Source organism: Brettanomyces bruxellensis, chromosome 5, assembly GCF_011074885.1.
Source record: "Brettanomyces bruxellensis chromosome 5, complete sequence".
Taxonomy (NCBI): Eukaryota; Fungi; Ascomycota; class Pichiomycetes; order Pichiales; family Pichiaceae; genus Brettanomyces; species Brettanomyces bruxellensis.
The window spans coordinates 208,937-223,063 of NC_054686.1; the positions used below are offsets into that span (position 1 = coordinate 208,937).

Consider the following 14,127-nt stretch of genomic DNA (forward strand, 5'->3'; position numbering starts at 1 on the left):
GGAAAAATGGGAACCTTTGGAAATAGAGAGTTTAGAACAAAGAAACAGCAACAGGAAAGAGCAAAGTCTTTCATGGGAATGTATACAAGACTAGTAAAGAAGAATTCTTTCATATATATGGGTATCCCTATGATGCTTTCGCTGGTTTTTGCTTCTCATGTTATGACAAATCTTCTCTCAGCTAAGTTCGAGAGGCATGATGAAAAAGTTAAAGAATTGGATGAAACTGAAGCGTTGAAATTGGCAACTCAAAAGAAAAGGAGGGTTGGAAGTATCAACGATGAATACTATAGACTTCAAGGCTTTATGGAAGAAAACAAGGATTACGAACCAAAGAGAGTCAAAAGACTCCCTGGAGAGTCTGAGAATGTGTGGTGATCAGGAAGTGTATCCTGATTTCGGTTACAACTGCATGTTCTTCCTACTAAAATTTACGATCCCAACTTATGACCCTCCTGTATACTTTTCGCTTCACATTCGGCTCCTTCCTATTTGTACTATTTATTTCACTATTTAGCTGCATTAAATACCACGCATATTATCAACTGGAACCGTATCTGACCTGTAGTTTCACCAAGGGTACTAATGTAACCCGAAAAGAGCTATAGGAATGCACAGCCTTGACATAGGCGCTAGCTTCCCCAAAAAATTTTTAGGGCCTGAAAATTTTCAGTCTTGCGTGGGGCAGATAAGATACGCATTAGTATTGTTTGTAATATTATTCAACTGTTAATTAATTAGATATACAGTATCACGGGACATTTAAATAAAAGTTTCGACCGTATAGTACATAGAGAGGATTTAGCAATGGTTTCATTTTCATGTGAAGCTTGTGGAGAAACTGTGCCGAAGAAGAAGTGTTCGCAGCATCAAAGGAGGTGTAGAGATGCATGCTTCACCTGCTTGGACTGTCAGAAAACGTTTTATGGTAACGAGTACATTAATCACACCAGTTGCATAAGTGAAGCGGAGAAGTATGAGAAGAAATTCTATAAAGGCAACAAGAAGAATAAAAAGAGCAAGAAGACTGACACGAAGAAAGTTGAGGTTAAAGAAGCAGATTCATCTTCTAGGAAAGATAAGAGCAAGAGCTCGGCAGACAGCAAAAGCAAGAAAGAAAAGCACATTGACCTGTCAAAGATAATTATGCAGGGTGAACCGATCTCACTTTATAAAGTGTTTAAGAAGCTTCACGGAAAAGATGATAAGCTCTCAAAGAGACTAACTGAAAGCAAAAAGAGCTTCTTGAAATCATTGAAGGTTGTCGAAAAGGAAGACGGCACATTAACTCTAGATATAGATTTGTAATATATTTGAATATACTAATATAGTTATAATCAGGCAAATTGAATATTGCCGTACTGCCCTTCAAAATTATCATGCTGCCTCTTTCTGCTTTCCCATTCCATTCACGGCTTTTGATATTTTTCGATAAAAGTTTCTCAAGTTGCTTGAAGGGAAAGTAAGATTGTCCAACAAGTATTCTGGAAGAAGTGAGTGCAACCGATCCATATTCACCTTCCATGAAATTGCACTATCCGTAGGCCATTCCTGCGGTTTCTTTTGAACTGGGGAGTATATTAAATCTGATGGCTCGGACTTATTTATGATGAGTTGATAGTATAATGTACACAGTGTACCACTTTGTCTAAGCGCAAATATAATGCTTTTTTCATTTTCCTCGTAATCAAGACATGCTGTTCCACATAGCAGTTCGATCATTTCCTGTTTTGAATCTGATAGCACTAATTCGTTGTTCGCATCGGAAAGTTTTGATTCTATGCTATTCTTGGCTTCTTCCAACTTGTCTAGTTTCTTTCTAGTTTCTACTTCCTTTGTTTTCCATTTGTTTATCTCTTTGCTATCCACTGCATTCGTTGAATGTCGATTCTCAGTTCTGAGTCCCTTGATTGTGTTCTTTAAAGTCTTATTCTCTTTTGTAAGGTTCGCAATAATAATCTCTGCAGTTTTTGCGCGTCGATCAACTAGCTTTTTGTAATTTTCAAATGTCTGGGCAGACCTCCTGGAAGTCTTCTGAGAAATGGCAGTGAGACCCTTTAAGTCTTTCTTCTGAAACAATAAACCAACGTGCATTTCCATAGATCTTGTGTCTCTATCAACATTTCGTTCTGGAGAAGGATCAAGTTTTCTGCGTTTGATCGGACTTCCTGCATCAGGTTTTAGATCTTTTGTATCGCCTTTTATTATATTCTTTAAAGGGCTTATTTGCAAACTCTTAATTGGACTCATTATACTCCTTTTCTTATCGTTCGTCTCATTCACTATCTTCATTATGTCATCAGCTTCTGTTTCTGCAAATGCATCCTTTTCTTTCTCTTTAGACAGCACATTACTGGGCTCTGCTTTTTTCAAATCTATTGATTTAACATTGCTTTCAATTGTTGCATCAGTCGTAACAGGTAAACTTTGGCCATGCTTTTCACTTTTCGCGTCTTTCCGTTCTTCCTCCAACTCTTTGAGATCTTTTGTGATTTTGGGAGTTTTAGCTGCTTCTTCAATCTTCTTCTCACCATCTTTCAAGGTATCTTGCGTGGCATCACTTGTACCATGTGAAGAATTAGTTCTGGTTGCTTTCTTCGATACAGAAGTGGCTTTCTTTCTGCCTCTTCTTTTTCTCGGTGGCATGTTTATAACTAATATGATACGACGAGTAAAACAGGTCAATTATGTTTCAGCTAGTTTTCATCAACTTTCAAAGGGTTATTTATCTAACGTGAAAACGATTGTTAATGAAAAATGGCATAAGGTCGAACAAGAAATACACTGCGGCAGCTATGTTTACCTGGCTGAACTCTTTGTTGATCTCAGTCTTTTTTTATTTTCTATTTTTTTGTTTTTCCCTTTTTTCGCGTCTCATCTTTCCATTCAAATATCCGTCCACCATGAAGAAGTAATCAACCCATCATCCATTTTTAATTTCACCACATACCCCATAGTGGCAGTCAATGCTGCTGCAACGGAAATTTCTTTTGTCAAATCAGACTCATATATAGGGTCATCCCTATGCAGAACATCCCTATAAATTTCATACACGATTCTCAGCCAAAAAAGGGTTATTCCCACGACATAAAAAACTAACGCAGGGGTAGTGACAATTGTTGCATACAATAGTCCCAAATTGTAGAAGAGGTGGATCTCAAGAATTATATAATGCCAAATCCACCTTGCAATAACATATGGTGACCCTAGAAGTGTTTGACTTATGATTTTTACTACTCTATTTGACGAGCTTCCGAATTTTTTGAGTAAGTAATCCCTTAAATCATCTACATAATGATGAGGGGGTTCCAAAGAAGCAGCAACAACACCCAAAGACCTCATTAATCGATTTTCCCTCCCATGCCTTCTTCCAACAATAGTGGATTCATCATTTCCACTGTGCTCTTCTCTTATTTGGGCCGGAAATACATTTCTGTAAGGTTGGATTGAAGAAACAATAGATCTAGTACTGGATTCTGGGTCTCTGTGGGAACTATCATTATTCGAATGTGTCACTGCAGACATAATATATTAAATTCAAACACGAATTGATTCAAAAATGAAGAAACTTCAACATAATAATTTTTCAGACATAGATTAACAGTGGTAATACATGAGTACTACCTTCCAAATCCTTTTCTTTGTCCTTTTACTTGTCTCACTGATGTGCTTTTTTTCGCACCCAAATTCTTTGCTTACCTCAGCACACAATTTTAATTTTCTTGGCCTAACGTAAGCAGACTCCGATCCCTAACATTAAGTTTCGCGCTAATCTAAAAATAGTTTTCTGGCCCCAACGCAAATTCCAGATTTCATTTCATTTGATCACTGAAACACATTCAAAGCGTGAATGTCTTACTGGAAGAAGCATCATTCACTAGTGAGATACTATAACTTGGCACAGCTGAAATGTTTAATTTATATCTGCATTTCTAGTTCAATTACAGTTTCGGTTGAAATGAAAAATGAATCCTTTCCCATCTGTTTGGCGTTTTGCAAATTCTATTGTAAGAAGCATTAGCCATTATTAAGATTCACTCGAGAAAGGCAAATCAAAAATGAAAACAATGTTATGCGTCGATTCGGCATTGTTAAGAAATCATCACGGTAGCGAGAAATATTAGTCGACTAACAGGAATATTCTTATTTTCATATTTATTTTATTTTTATCGCATCTTATTTTTTCTGTATGTCCTCCACCTTGCACATTCAAAGAAAAATTTTTTTTTTTCATCGATCTTATTCCTTGAAACTTCCTGCAACTTCTCAAATGTTTTTCGGGAACACAATATACCACTCTATGGGACAGATGTTGGGCAAGTAGCTAAAAACATTGTCACCCATAAAATAAAGAGCACCGTCTACTTTCTTTTTTGCAATTGCTCATATACACTACATTCACTGAAGTGCAAGTCGCTCGATTACATAATCAGCTTCAGGCGAAAATTCGCGTATTCGGCACCCCCACCTGTTCAATTTTCCGGATAAATAGAGCGAACTGGTAATTTGCTATTTATCACTTGTCGGGTTTGGATTTTTATTCGTGAGCAAAGAGTTAAGATATCAGCAATAGGAAAGAGAGGATAAAGGAGTGGAAAGGCGTTGCGGGAAATATGAGACTTATGTTTCCAATTCTCGGAACCAACAAGCTGGTCATAGCTATTCTATCATTGCTCATCATATATCTGGTGTGGCCTATAGATCAAATAGAAAAAGAGCAAAAACCGGCCCGCCGTGCGCCAACAGGCGATTTCGTCATAGATGAGAACGCTGGCTTGATTGATGACGTGGATGAAAGTGAGGAGGCCTCAATTTATGATGACCTTTACGAACCAATAGTAAAACCCGTCCGAGGATCATACAATCCAGATACCGGAAACATAGAAGTGCCGCAAGTGATAAATCCGACAATGATCGATGATGCACTTCGGCGTTTAAGTATGCGACCATTGAGAAAGAATGCAGATGAGCAAGCAGAGGCGGCACATTTTGACTTTAATGGCGTGCGAATAGAGAAGTACAATAAGATAAAAATGACACCACTCACGCACGAGCTTGCATTCACAGCTTTGACAAAGGAAGAAGATCCCGGAGATTCAGGGGGTTGCAAGGATCTGGAGTATATTTCGCAGGAGAAGATAGTCCGGAGCGATCCATTACCGATTGGATATGGCTTTCGTTTTCAATATCTCAAAGATTACCTCAAGAAATCTGGGTACGCACAGAAGATAGCCCAGGTGGACTTGAAGCATATGAAGAAATCAGATTGGTACATGTTTTCGGGGTCGGCAACATGGCTTCCCGATGTGCAATGCTATATAATGGCCAGCCGTTTGATGTACGCTCCAAAACTTCGTGGATCTCCAGTGGTTTCACTCATTTGGATGCAGTTATTTGACAAGGAGTGGAAGGAGCTTATTGGCAGAAGAATCAGATATCTAGGAGTGACGGATGAAGAAGTTGACAACGTGTTGCGAGACGTTTCACTGATTGGTGGAAAGGGGAAGGCTGTGGAGCATCGGCTAGATAAGATCTCCATAAAGTTTCCAACGGTATTGGATATACCGTTTATAGTGAAAAATGATGGAAGCCCGTTGGGACCGGAAGATCCCCGCATAGTATCAAAAGGCACTGGTACAAACGACACGGAGCCAATTATATTGTTCAACATGCTTGCAAGCTCAAAGAGAAGGTCGATGTTTGCGGCTTTTCCGTTGCAGAAACCAGCACCATCATATGACAGTGGGGCCAATATTCTACAATTTCGCCATGGAGGAAGCAGCTCACTTACAATCAAAGCTGTGGAGAAGAACTGGATGCCATTTTTCGAGAATCCATCCAACCCTACAGAGATCAGCTTCGTGTACAGTATAGACCCACTTGTTATGTTTCGTTGTAGTCTTAGAAACGGTAAATGTGAAAAAGTCCAGGATGACGTCACAGGAACAGGTTCATACGATGGATTGCACAAGCATCCAGATACAATTGTTTTAAGAGGTGGTACAAATCTAATGCCGGTTCCCCAGGATAAGATTCGAAAAATCATTAACGACGACAGCAAGCCACTACCACACTTATGGGTAGGCTTTTTGAAAACGCACGCATGGAATTGTGGCTGTGGAACGTCAATTTATAGACCCATCATGTACATATTGTCAAAAGTTGGTGGTGTGTACAGAGTGGACCTCATGACTGAGAGTTTGGATTTTGATATGGATGTACTTGCATTCAATGGAAAAGATACCAAATGCGGTAAGGATGGGCCGAACGTCCTTACCCCTAACAGCATACCATTTTGGGATATAAAGGAGAAGGCACACGGGTTATTGGGTGGAAAGAATTCCGACATTTACAATGATTTTATGGGCTTAACCATAAGCGAAGCTGACAGGAATGTGAAGCTAATCTTTTTGAGAAACGTGATGAATTACATAGCGGGAATTTACCAGAACAAACATGCCCAAGACAGCCTCACAGCTCCGCATACTCAGTATCGTAAAGAAACAAGGGATGTTGAAAGATGTGTTCTGCGAGAATCCATTAATTACTGCAAACGTTACGCAAGAAGCCATTCTTGAAGGAGATTAAACTTTGAGGTGGTGATAAAGACCGAATAAATGCCATTGGTGCTAACCTGAGCGACAGTGGATATAATAATAGCCTATAATAGTTTCAGAGACGCCATATTTAATGAATAAATTAATAAATAAAGGTTTTCGTATAGTGTAGTAGGTAAAATGATTCGAGGCTGTGTATATTTTAAAGTGAAACCATGAATTCTGGATGGCGTACCAAAAATTCGAATTGTGAAAGGTGAATCTATATATAGTTAGCCATATATCTCTAGAACTTTCTTTTTTTTTTCTTTCCTCACAGCTTCAGTATCTGCATGCTATTATTCTTATACCGAAAAAAGAAGAGAAAAAATTTTTTTTAACGTCCCCCTTCATCCATTTGGGTCTCTAACAACATAATCATACTTTCAAACGAAACACACAGATGCACTCGAGATCAGGTTTATACATTTAGCAAAAGGAGATTTGTAATTTTTTTGTTGAAGTGCCGGGCTAATTATTTCTGCTTAATTGCAAGTTCTATTTTTATCTCCGCGATTCTCTTCCTGCAGCTAGCAACCACTTTTTATCGACAAGGTCTATTATCTTCTTGATATACTTTATTGATATTACATTATAAAGAAGATGTGTTGCCACTTCTGGATTCATTCTAAGTCATGCTTATTAAAGGAACTCTAAAAATATTCCTCATAATGGGTAATAAATAGGGGAGACCAAATGAATAAAATCATGTTAAGTAAAAACTAACACAATATTCATGCTAGAAAATTACATTAATCGTTTTGCATATTTTTGGTGGCAAAGCCTGGTTGCGGGAAGCTTGCACACGTGCTAACAAAGAAAAATGACAAAAAAATTTTAGAGTTTAACGAGTCAAAACAATTGTTGATGCTCGTTTGAGCAAATGACACAAAATGCAGCGAATTGGAAATTTATTTTGTTTTCTGGCCGATGCTCATATTCAAGAAGAAAAAGCGTCAAAGAATTTATACATGGAAAAGAAAAGCAGGATACTCCATTCTTATTCAAGATTTTACTGTGCCTGTAGCTATGAAGTCATAGCTAATAGTTTCAGTTTGTCTCCGGTCAGTTTATATTTTGCTTGTTCTCTCACAATCTATTATTTTCCTTTTTATTTCCTTATTTTGGATTGTAATTAGTGTTGACATTTTTCCGATATTCTGAGTACTACAGACACTCATTTCTTGCTATTTATGTAAGCGGTTAGCGTGTCTCAAATGTTTTATTGCTGCTCCTATCTTGCATAAGATGGTTTTTGCTTTCACTTAGGTCTTGTGCTACCCGGGATTGATTTCGTTTCTGATTTTGTAATTATCAACACCTTTCATATTCTTACCTCTCGACTCCAACCCTCTTTCTAGGAAGGATTAAATGAATTATAGGCATTCAGTTCCTCACGTACGGGTAAAAAATACCGAACAATGCATTTGAAGGATATCTGCCTTCCAGGAGTATGGAGAAGTCGAAAGGCTCTGAAGATAGGCTTTTTGGCAGTTTTCCTGATTGGACTTATTTCAATTTGCTTTTGGACAGGCATTGATACAATAACCAGTAAGCTTGAAGGAACACAACTTGTTATATGGGGCTTAAGAGCAAATGGTCATGATGACAAGACCGAACAATCAATTTCACAAGGGACTCCCGATGCTATTGAAGATGCTAGGGAGCAGTACTACAGATTATTGGACCAATCACTTGAGAAAATGAATCTTATGCCATTGGGACACTACCACTCAGAGGTACCATCTTTATATTCTGGTCCAAGGGGAATATTAAAACAGATAAATAATGCGAAAAGCACACACATTAATGCATACTTAGGAAAAAGAGAGAAGGATGATGAAGATGTCTGTGGCCAGTTGAGATTTAGCAAATCAAACGAGAAAGAGGACTTGGATATTAAATATTCAGAAGCCAAACAGTTGGGTAGTGAAGTGAATACGGATGCATTACTAAGGTATCTAAATGTGTCTGGATATGGAACCAAAGTCCCGAAAATCAACATGTCGAAAATGGAAAACGATCGCTGGTACAGATTTTCTGGTTCGGCAATTTGGTTAGAAGATCAACAATGCTACTTTGAAGTGGACCGGGTGATGTATGCACCAAAGTCACGAAGTGTTCCATGGTTGTCGTTAATATGGATGCAGTTGTTTGACAAGAATTTCAATGAAATCAAGAATAAAAGACTCCGGTTTATGGATCTTTCAAGTGAAGAGATTGAAAAGGTATTATTAGAACTTCGAAAAGAGGATGTCAATAAAGATGAAGAGAAGCGAGAAAGGGTCTTGGATAAAATATCCATTAAATTTCCTACTGTGATGGACATTTCGTTCACAACTGAAGACTTTGGTAGACCGCAGGGACCTGAAGATCCTAGAATATTTGCAAGGCTAGATGATGAAGGTAAAACAGAGCCAGTGGTCATATTTAATCAAGTTAACGACCTTAACCATCGGGCCATGTTTGCGGGATTTCCTTTAAGAAGAAAAAGTAGCAATGCAGAACATAGTGTGCCCACCATACAGTTCAACTTTAGGCCAGAAACAAAACTCAAACTCAAGTCAATCGAGAAGAATTGGATGCCATTCGTTGAAAAGGCGGCCGATTCAAATATTGTTAGCTTCATATATGAATTGGATCCATTATCAATTCTCCAATGTACTTTAGATGATGGCCTTTGCGTTATGGTTCAGAAAGCAGAAGATAAGGGAACTAGGATGGGAGCCCAGGTGTCCCTAAGAGGGGGAACAAATTTTATTCCAATACCAGAAATTGTCATGAATGAGATTTTTACAAAGGAGGAGATGGCCAAATACAATATAAAGATATGGATATCCTTTATAAAGTACCACGGATGGAAAAGTGGGTGTGGAACTTCTACATATAGACCTGCACTTTCTGCTTTGATCAAAACAAATGATAATTACAGAATTGGTATGATGTCTGGAGCATTTGATTTTGGAATAGATGTGCTCTCTTTTGATGGAAAGTCGGTGAAGTGTGATGCTGGAGGTCCAAATGTTCTTACTCCAAATAGCATTCCATTTTGGAAAGTTATGAAATTGAACAAGAATAAGGATGGGGAGAAAAGTAAGGGCGATAAGAATGAAGGGAAAAGTAAGGACAAAAAGGATGGAGAGAAAAGTAACGATACTAAAGAAACAAACGAAGTAGTTGATGAACCTAAAGATTCTAGTATGCCATCCTATAGGGATCTTATGGGACTTACAATTAGTGAGGCAGATAGAAATGTGAAAATTTTGTTTATCAACAATCTTGTGAATTATTTGGCTAGCTCATTCAAGAAAAGTTTCCGGGATAACTTACAAGGCTTTGGTGATAATTCGGCACAGGAAATGGTCGACATAGAGAAATGTGCGGCTTATGATTTCTTGCAATACTGCAAAAATTATGAGAAAGCACATTAGCTTTTACAGTACTCTTAATGGCATAATAATGTTGTTTGGAACAATAAGTAAATGTGGCTGGACCAGTTCTTAATATCAATCAATATAATCATCAAAAGGTATGGGAAGTATGATCTTAGTGGATTTGTCGATAGTGGCTGCGTTGTTTTATATACTTAAGAAAACTGAATCCATTAAAAATTATACGTGCTGAATATGTATCTCTTCGTTGCGGAATACATCCAAAAATATTGTATGTCATCTTTTGATTCGTTGTGAAACAATATAGAGGAAAAATCGCTATAAAGGTATCTGAAAACGTCAATAATTAATGTACGAAAGTTTACACAAATATGACTGGCAAACAATCTGTACTCCATTTGAAGTCATGTATCATGCCTTTTCTCTATAGTTGACTATCTTTATGAATTTCCTTTGTGATTCAACTCTATTTTAAATACTCTGAATTTTACTATTTTGGGAAAACTGCATAATTTTGCATCAAAAGTTCAGGTGATCCTGTTATTCAAGCATGCTAAAAAAAATTAAATTTCCAAAAAAAACAGCCCTTGATCCTTTGTTTGAGACCTTAAATACATATTTCCAATTTATCTGACAATGTATTCCATTTATTAAGCAATATTTAGAGGCATGGCTTATGGAAGTTCAAAATTCTTAGAAGGCGTATTTTTTGAAAATAACTCTTAGTCACTAATATTAAACATCACTACAGCGGATACCTACATTCTATTTTTTAACTAGTCCTCACAGCTTAATATTTCAACAAACTACTTGTGTCAGTTAGTTAAACGATAGAATTTCTCCCCCAAAAATATTGATTCTTATTTAGCGATTCATCGTACATAATACATAGGGAAACAAGTAAGATCACTATTGTTTGTATTTTTTATTTTTATTTTTATTTTGCTTTGTCTGGATAATGCATATACTTATTAAAAATGCAAAGAAAGACTTGTGCTAGTATCAATAATAAGAATTTTGGTGCTACTCAAATTTTTTACTTTTTTTGATCGAAATAAATATGGTACGCATACACAGTTTGGTGTCCTGCTATTCTTTCCGTAATACAAATTTCCACAGTCCGTTTGTACTTCCCGAAAACTGCTCATCGCACTTTTTTTTTTGTGTATGTTTTTCCTATAACGCACAGTCTCCTGCTTACATCCTTTCCGTTCCCATATATGAACTGACAAAATTAGATTTTTGATATTCAATTTAAAGGCAAGTTAAGACCTCAGGTCTTATATATAAGTAAATCTGCTTTTTTTGATCCGCATTTATGTTCCTAAGTTGAGCCAGCCCATTTTCAGTTTTATATAGCCTGGTAATCACTCCTTTTCTCCATGCTCTGTTCTACATTTGCAGGGGTTTAAAATGTATAGTTTGCTAAATCTAAGAATAATCAATATCTTGGTCCATGAATTTAAAGGGTGTCTCCTTAAAAATTTGGCGAGGCCACAGGGCCTTTAAAGTGGTAATACCGACAATTTTTCTTATTTTACTAGCTTTGTTGTGTACCTGGACAGGTCTTGATGCTTTAACAAGCAAGCTTGAAGAACCCCAGCCTCTTGCTTTGGGACTGATTACAAACCGTAATAGTACTATCAGTGGTGGGAAAGAAACTTTCATTCCAACCAAGGATGAAATCAAAAATGCTAGGGAGTATTATTATAAGTTGTTGGATCAATCTCTACTACGACTGGATCTAATGCCTTTGGAGAGACCTAAGATAGAAAATACATCTATATATTCAGGGCCAAGCGGATATTTCATGAATATAAGTTCGGCAAGGACAGTCCAATTCAATTCATATTTGGCTACAGACAGAAAAGATGACGGGGATATTTGCGAACACATGAAATTTGGCCAGGAAAAGAGCACAAGAACTACAGAAATCAAGATTTCCGAAGCCAAGCAGTTGGGAGATGATGTAAATATATCAGCAATTAAGAGATATCTAAATATTTCGGGATATGGAGAAGATGTTCCAAAAGTGGATATTTCCAATATGGAAAACGATTGCTGGTATAGGTTTGCGGGTTCTGCAATCTGGTTAGAGGACCAACAATGTTACTTTGAAGTTGATCGGATAATGTATGCACCAGAATCACGTAATTCTCCTTGGTTGTCGCTAATCTGGATGCAGCTTTTTGACAAGGATTTCAACGAAATCAAAAGCAAAAGACTCCGGTTTATGGATCTTTCAGGTGAAGAAATCGAATCCGTATTATCTGAGCTTGGAAATTTCAATGCAACTGAAAATATCGATAGACGGGAGAAGCTTTTGGACAAAATTTCAACCAAATTCCCCGCCGTCATGGATATTTCTTTTATAACAGAGGATTTTGGCAGGCCACAGGGACCTGAAGATCCCAGAATATTTGCGAGATTGGACAAAAATGGGAAAACAGAGCCAGTTGTCGTATTTAATCAGATAAATGATCGGAAACAGGTTGCTATGTACGCGGGATTTCCTTTGCGGAGAAACAGGGAACAGGATAAGCATAGTGTACCGACTGTTGAATTCAACTTCGGAAGTGAAACAAATCTTGAGTTCAAGCCAATTGAAAAGAACTGGATGCCATTTATTGAGGATCCAGAGGATGGCGATAAGATTAGCTTCATTTATGAATTGGATCCATTAGCAATACTTCATTGCACCTTGCACGATGGAATTTGCGATGTGGCTCAAAAAATTGAAGCGGAACCAACAGAAATAGAGACAGGTGTTTCTCTAAGAGGAGGAACAAACCTCATTGCCATTCCTAGTTCAATTGTGCAGGAAATCTTTACAAAAGAGCAAACAGAGGGAAATAATGTGGGAATGTGGGTTTCATTTCTTAAATATCATGGTTGGGAATCTGGATGTGGTAGTTCCACGTATAGGCCGGCACTTCTGACACTGGTTAGATACGATGATAAGTACAAAATTGAAATGATGTCGGGTGCTTTTGATTTTGGCATGGATGTTCTCAGTTTTGACGGAAAATCAGTGAAATGCCATGACGATGGTCCCAACGTTCTTTCACCTAATAGCATACCGTTTTGGAAAATCACCAAAGTGGGAAATTTGAAAGAGACGGATAACGAAAAGAGAGCTAGCGAGAAAACACAAGTACAAAACGCGCCAAACAATGAGAATGACCATAAAGAGGAAGAAAATAAGGAAATGCTAGATTCTAACAGCCCAGAGTACAAAGATCTTATGGGCCTAACGATTAGTGAGGCAGACAGGAATGTTAAATATTTGTTTATAAGCAACATTATAAATTACGTGATGGAGGCATTCAAGACAAGCTCTTTGAGAAGGCCAGGAAGCTTTGATGAAAGCATATATACTGAGATGATTGATATTGAAAAGTGTGCAGTATTGGATTTCCTTGAATATTGCAAAGAGTATGAGAAAACCCACTAGGTTTTTTTATAAGTACATTTCTCTTGAATTTGGACCAAACATAACGCAAGGTTCGAGAATAATATTAATACGGTCACTGGTAGAGAGGAAATGGATTAAATGGAGTAAAGGAGTAAATGGAGTAAAGGAGTAAATGGAGTAAAGGAGTAAATGGAGTAAAGGAGTAAATGATGTAAATAAAGTAAGTGAAGACCAGAACAGTCCCGATGGGTCCTTACATAACACGGCAAATCTATTGGCCAGAAACTGCACCCGATCAACGGGCCGGTGGCCCGCAGAGAAAATTATTGAAAGTAATTTTTTTTTGTGTGCCGAGACTGATTACATAGTTAGTCATAGTTCTTGATAGAGAGTGTGTATACGAATATAGAAAATAAAGGTGTCAATTATATCGGAGGAGTAACATCTCAGTATATTTGGAATAAGCGCTTTCCTTAACAGGTATTTGTTCGGTATTGAAGTGGCAATGCATATATGTATATGTATAAATTGAAATGCGTATTAATCATAGGTGACCTAGGCACGAAGTCCGAAGATTGAAAAATAGGAGAAGCGGACAATGAAAAACACTGGAGTGAAATATTTTTTTTCTCCCGCCCGCTTTATTCGGGTTGGCTGGAAAAAAAAGTTGTGTTTGTATATATAGATGATAGAACATAGGAACGTAAGTGAAAAAAAAAAAAGA

The 14,127-nt window shown here is 37.4% G+C and overlaps 7 protein-coding genes across 7 annotated transcripts; 5 read left to right on the plus strand and 2 right to left on the minus strand.

Moving 5' to 3' along the window:
• Window positions 1-6: 6 nt before the first annotated feature.
• On the plus strand, window positions 7-378 carry BRETT_004116 (uncharacterized protein; the record flags this gene model as incomplete). Its single annotated transcript, XM_041282612.1, has 1 exon — window positions 7-378. One exon carries the CDS (start codon window positions 7-9, stop codon window positions 376-378), a length of 372 nt encoding a protein of 123 aa, XP_041135388.1.
• A 429-nt stretch (window positions 379-807) lies between these two features.
• On the plus strand, window positions 808-1,308 carry BRETT_004117 (uncharacterized protein; the record flags this gene model as incomplete). The annotated part of the gene is made up of 1 exon (XM_041282613.1): window positions 808-1,308. The coding sequence occupies one exon, from the start codon at window positions 808-810 to the stop codon at window positions 1,306-1,308; it is 501 nt and encodes a 166-aa protein (XP_041135389.1).
• A 69-nt stretch (window positions 1,309-1,377) lies between these two features.
• BRETT_004118 (uncharacterized protein) lies at window positions 1,378-2,646 on the minus strand (the record flags this gene model as incomplete). The annotated part of the gene is made up of 1 exon (XM_041282614.1): window positions 1,378-2,646. The coding sequence occupies one exon, from the start codon at window positions 2,644-2,646 to the stop codon at window positions 1,378-1,380; it is 1,269 nt and encodes a 422-aa protein (XP_041135390.1).
• Window positions 2,647-2,886: 240 nt separating this feature from the next.
• BRETT_004119 (uncharacterized protein) lies at window positions 2,887-3,525 on the minus strand (the record flags this gene model as incomplete). Its single annotated transcript, XM_041282615.1, has 1 exon — window positions 2,887-3,525. The coding sequence occupies one exon, from the start codon at window positions 3,523-3,525 to the stop codon at window positions 2,887-2,889; it is 639 nt and encodes a 212-aa protein (XP_041135391.1).
• A 1,088-nt stretch (window positions 3,526-4,613) lies between these two features.
• Window positions 4,614-6,578, plus strand: BRETT_004120 (uncharacterized protein; the record flags this gene model as incomplete). The annotated part of the gene is made up of 1 exon (XM_041282616.1): window positions 4,614-6,578. The coding sequence occupies one exon, from the start codon at window positions 4,614-4,616 to the stop codon at window positions 6,576-6,578; it is 1,965 nt and encodes a 654-aa protein (XP_041135392.1).
• A 1,439-nt stretch (window positions 6,579-8,017) lies between these two features.
• Window positions 8,018-10,027, plus strand: BRETT_004121 (uncharacterized protein; the record flags this gene model as incomplete). Its single annotated transcript, XM_041282617.1, has 1 exon — window positions 8,018-10,027. The coding sequence occupies one exon, from the start codon at window positions 8,018-8,020 to the stop codon at window positions 10,025-10,027; it is 2,010 nt and encodes a 669-aa protein (XP_041135393.1).
• Window positions 10,028-11,048: 1,021 nt separating this feature from the next.
• BRETT_004122 (uncharacterized protein) lies at window positions 11,049-13,442 on the plus strand (the record flags this gene model as incomplete). The annotated part of the gene is made up of 2 exons (XM_041282618.1): window positions 11,049-11,051; window positions 11,457-13,442. 2 exons carry the CDS (start codon window positions 11,049-11,051, stop codon window positions 13,440-13,442), a joined length of 1,989 nt encoding a protein of 662 aa, XP_041135394.1.
• Between the last annotated feature and the right edge of the window lie 685 nt (window positions 13,443-14,127).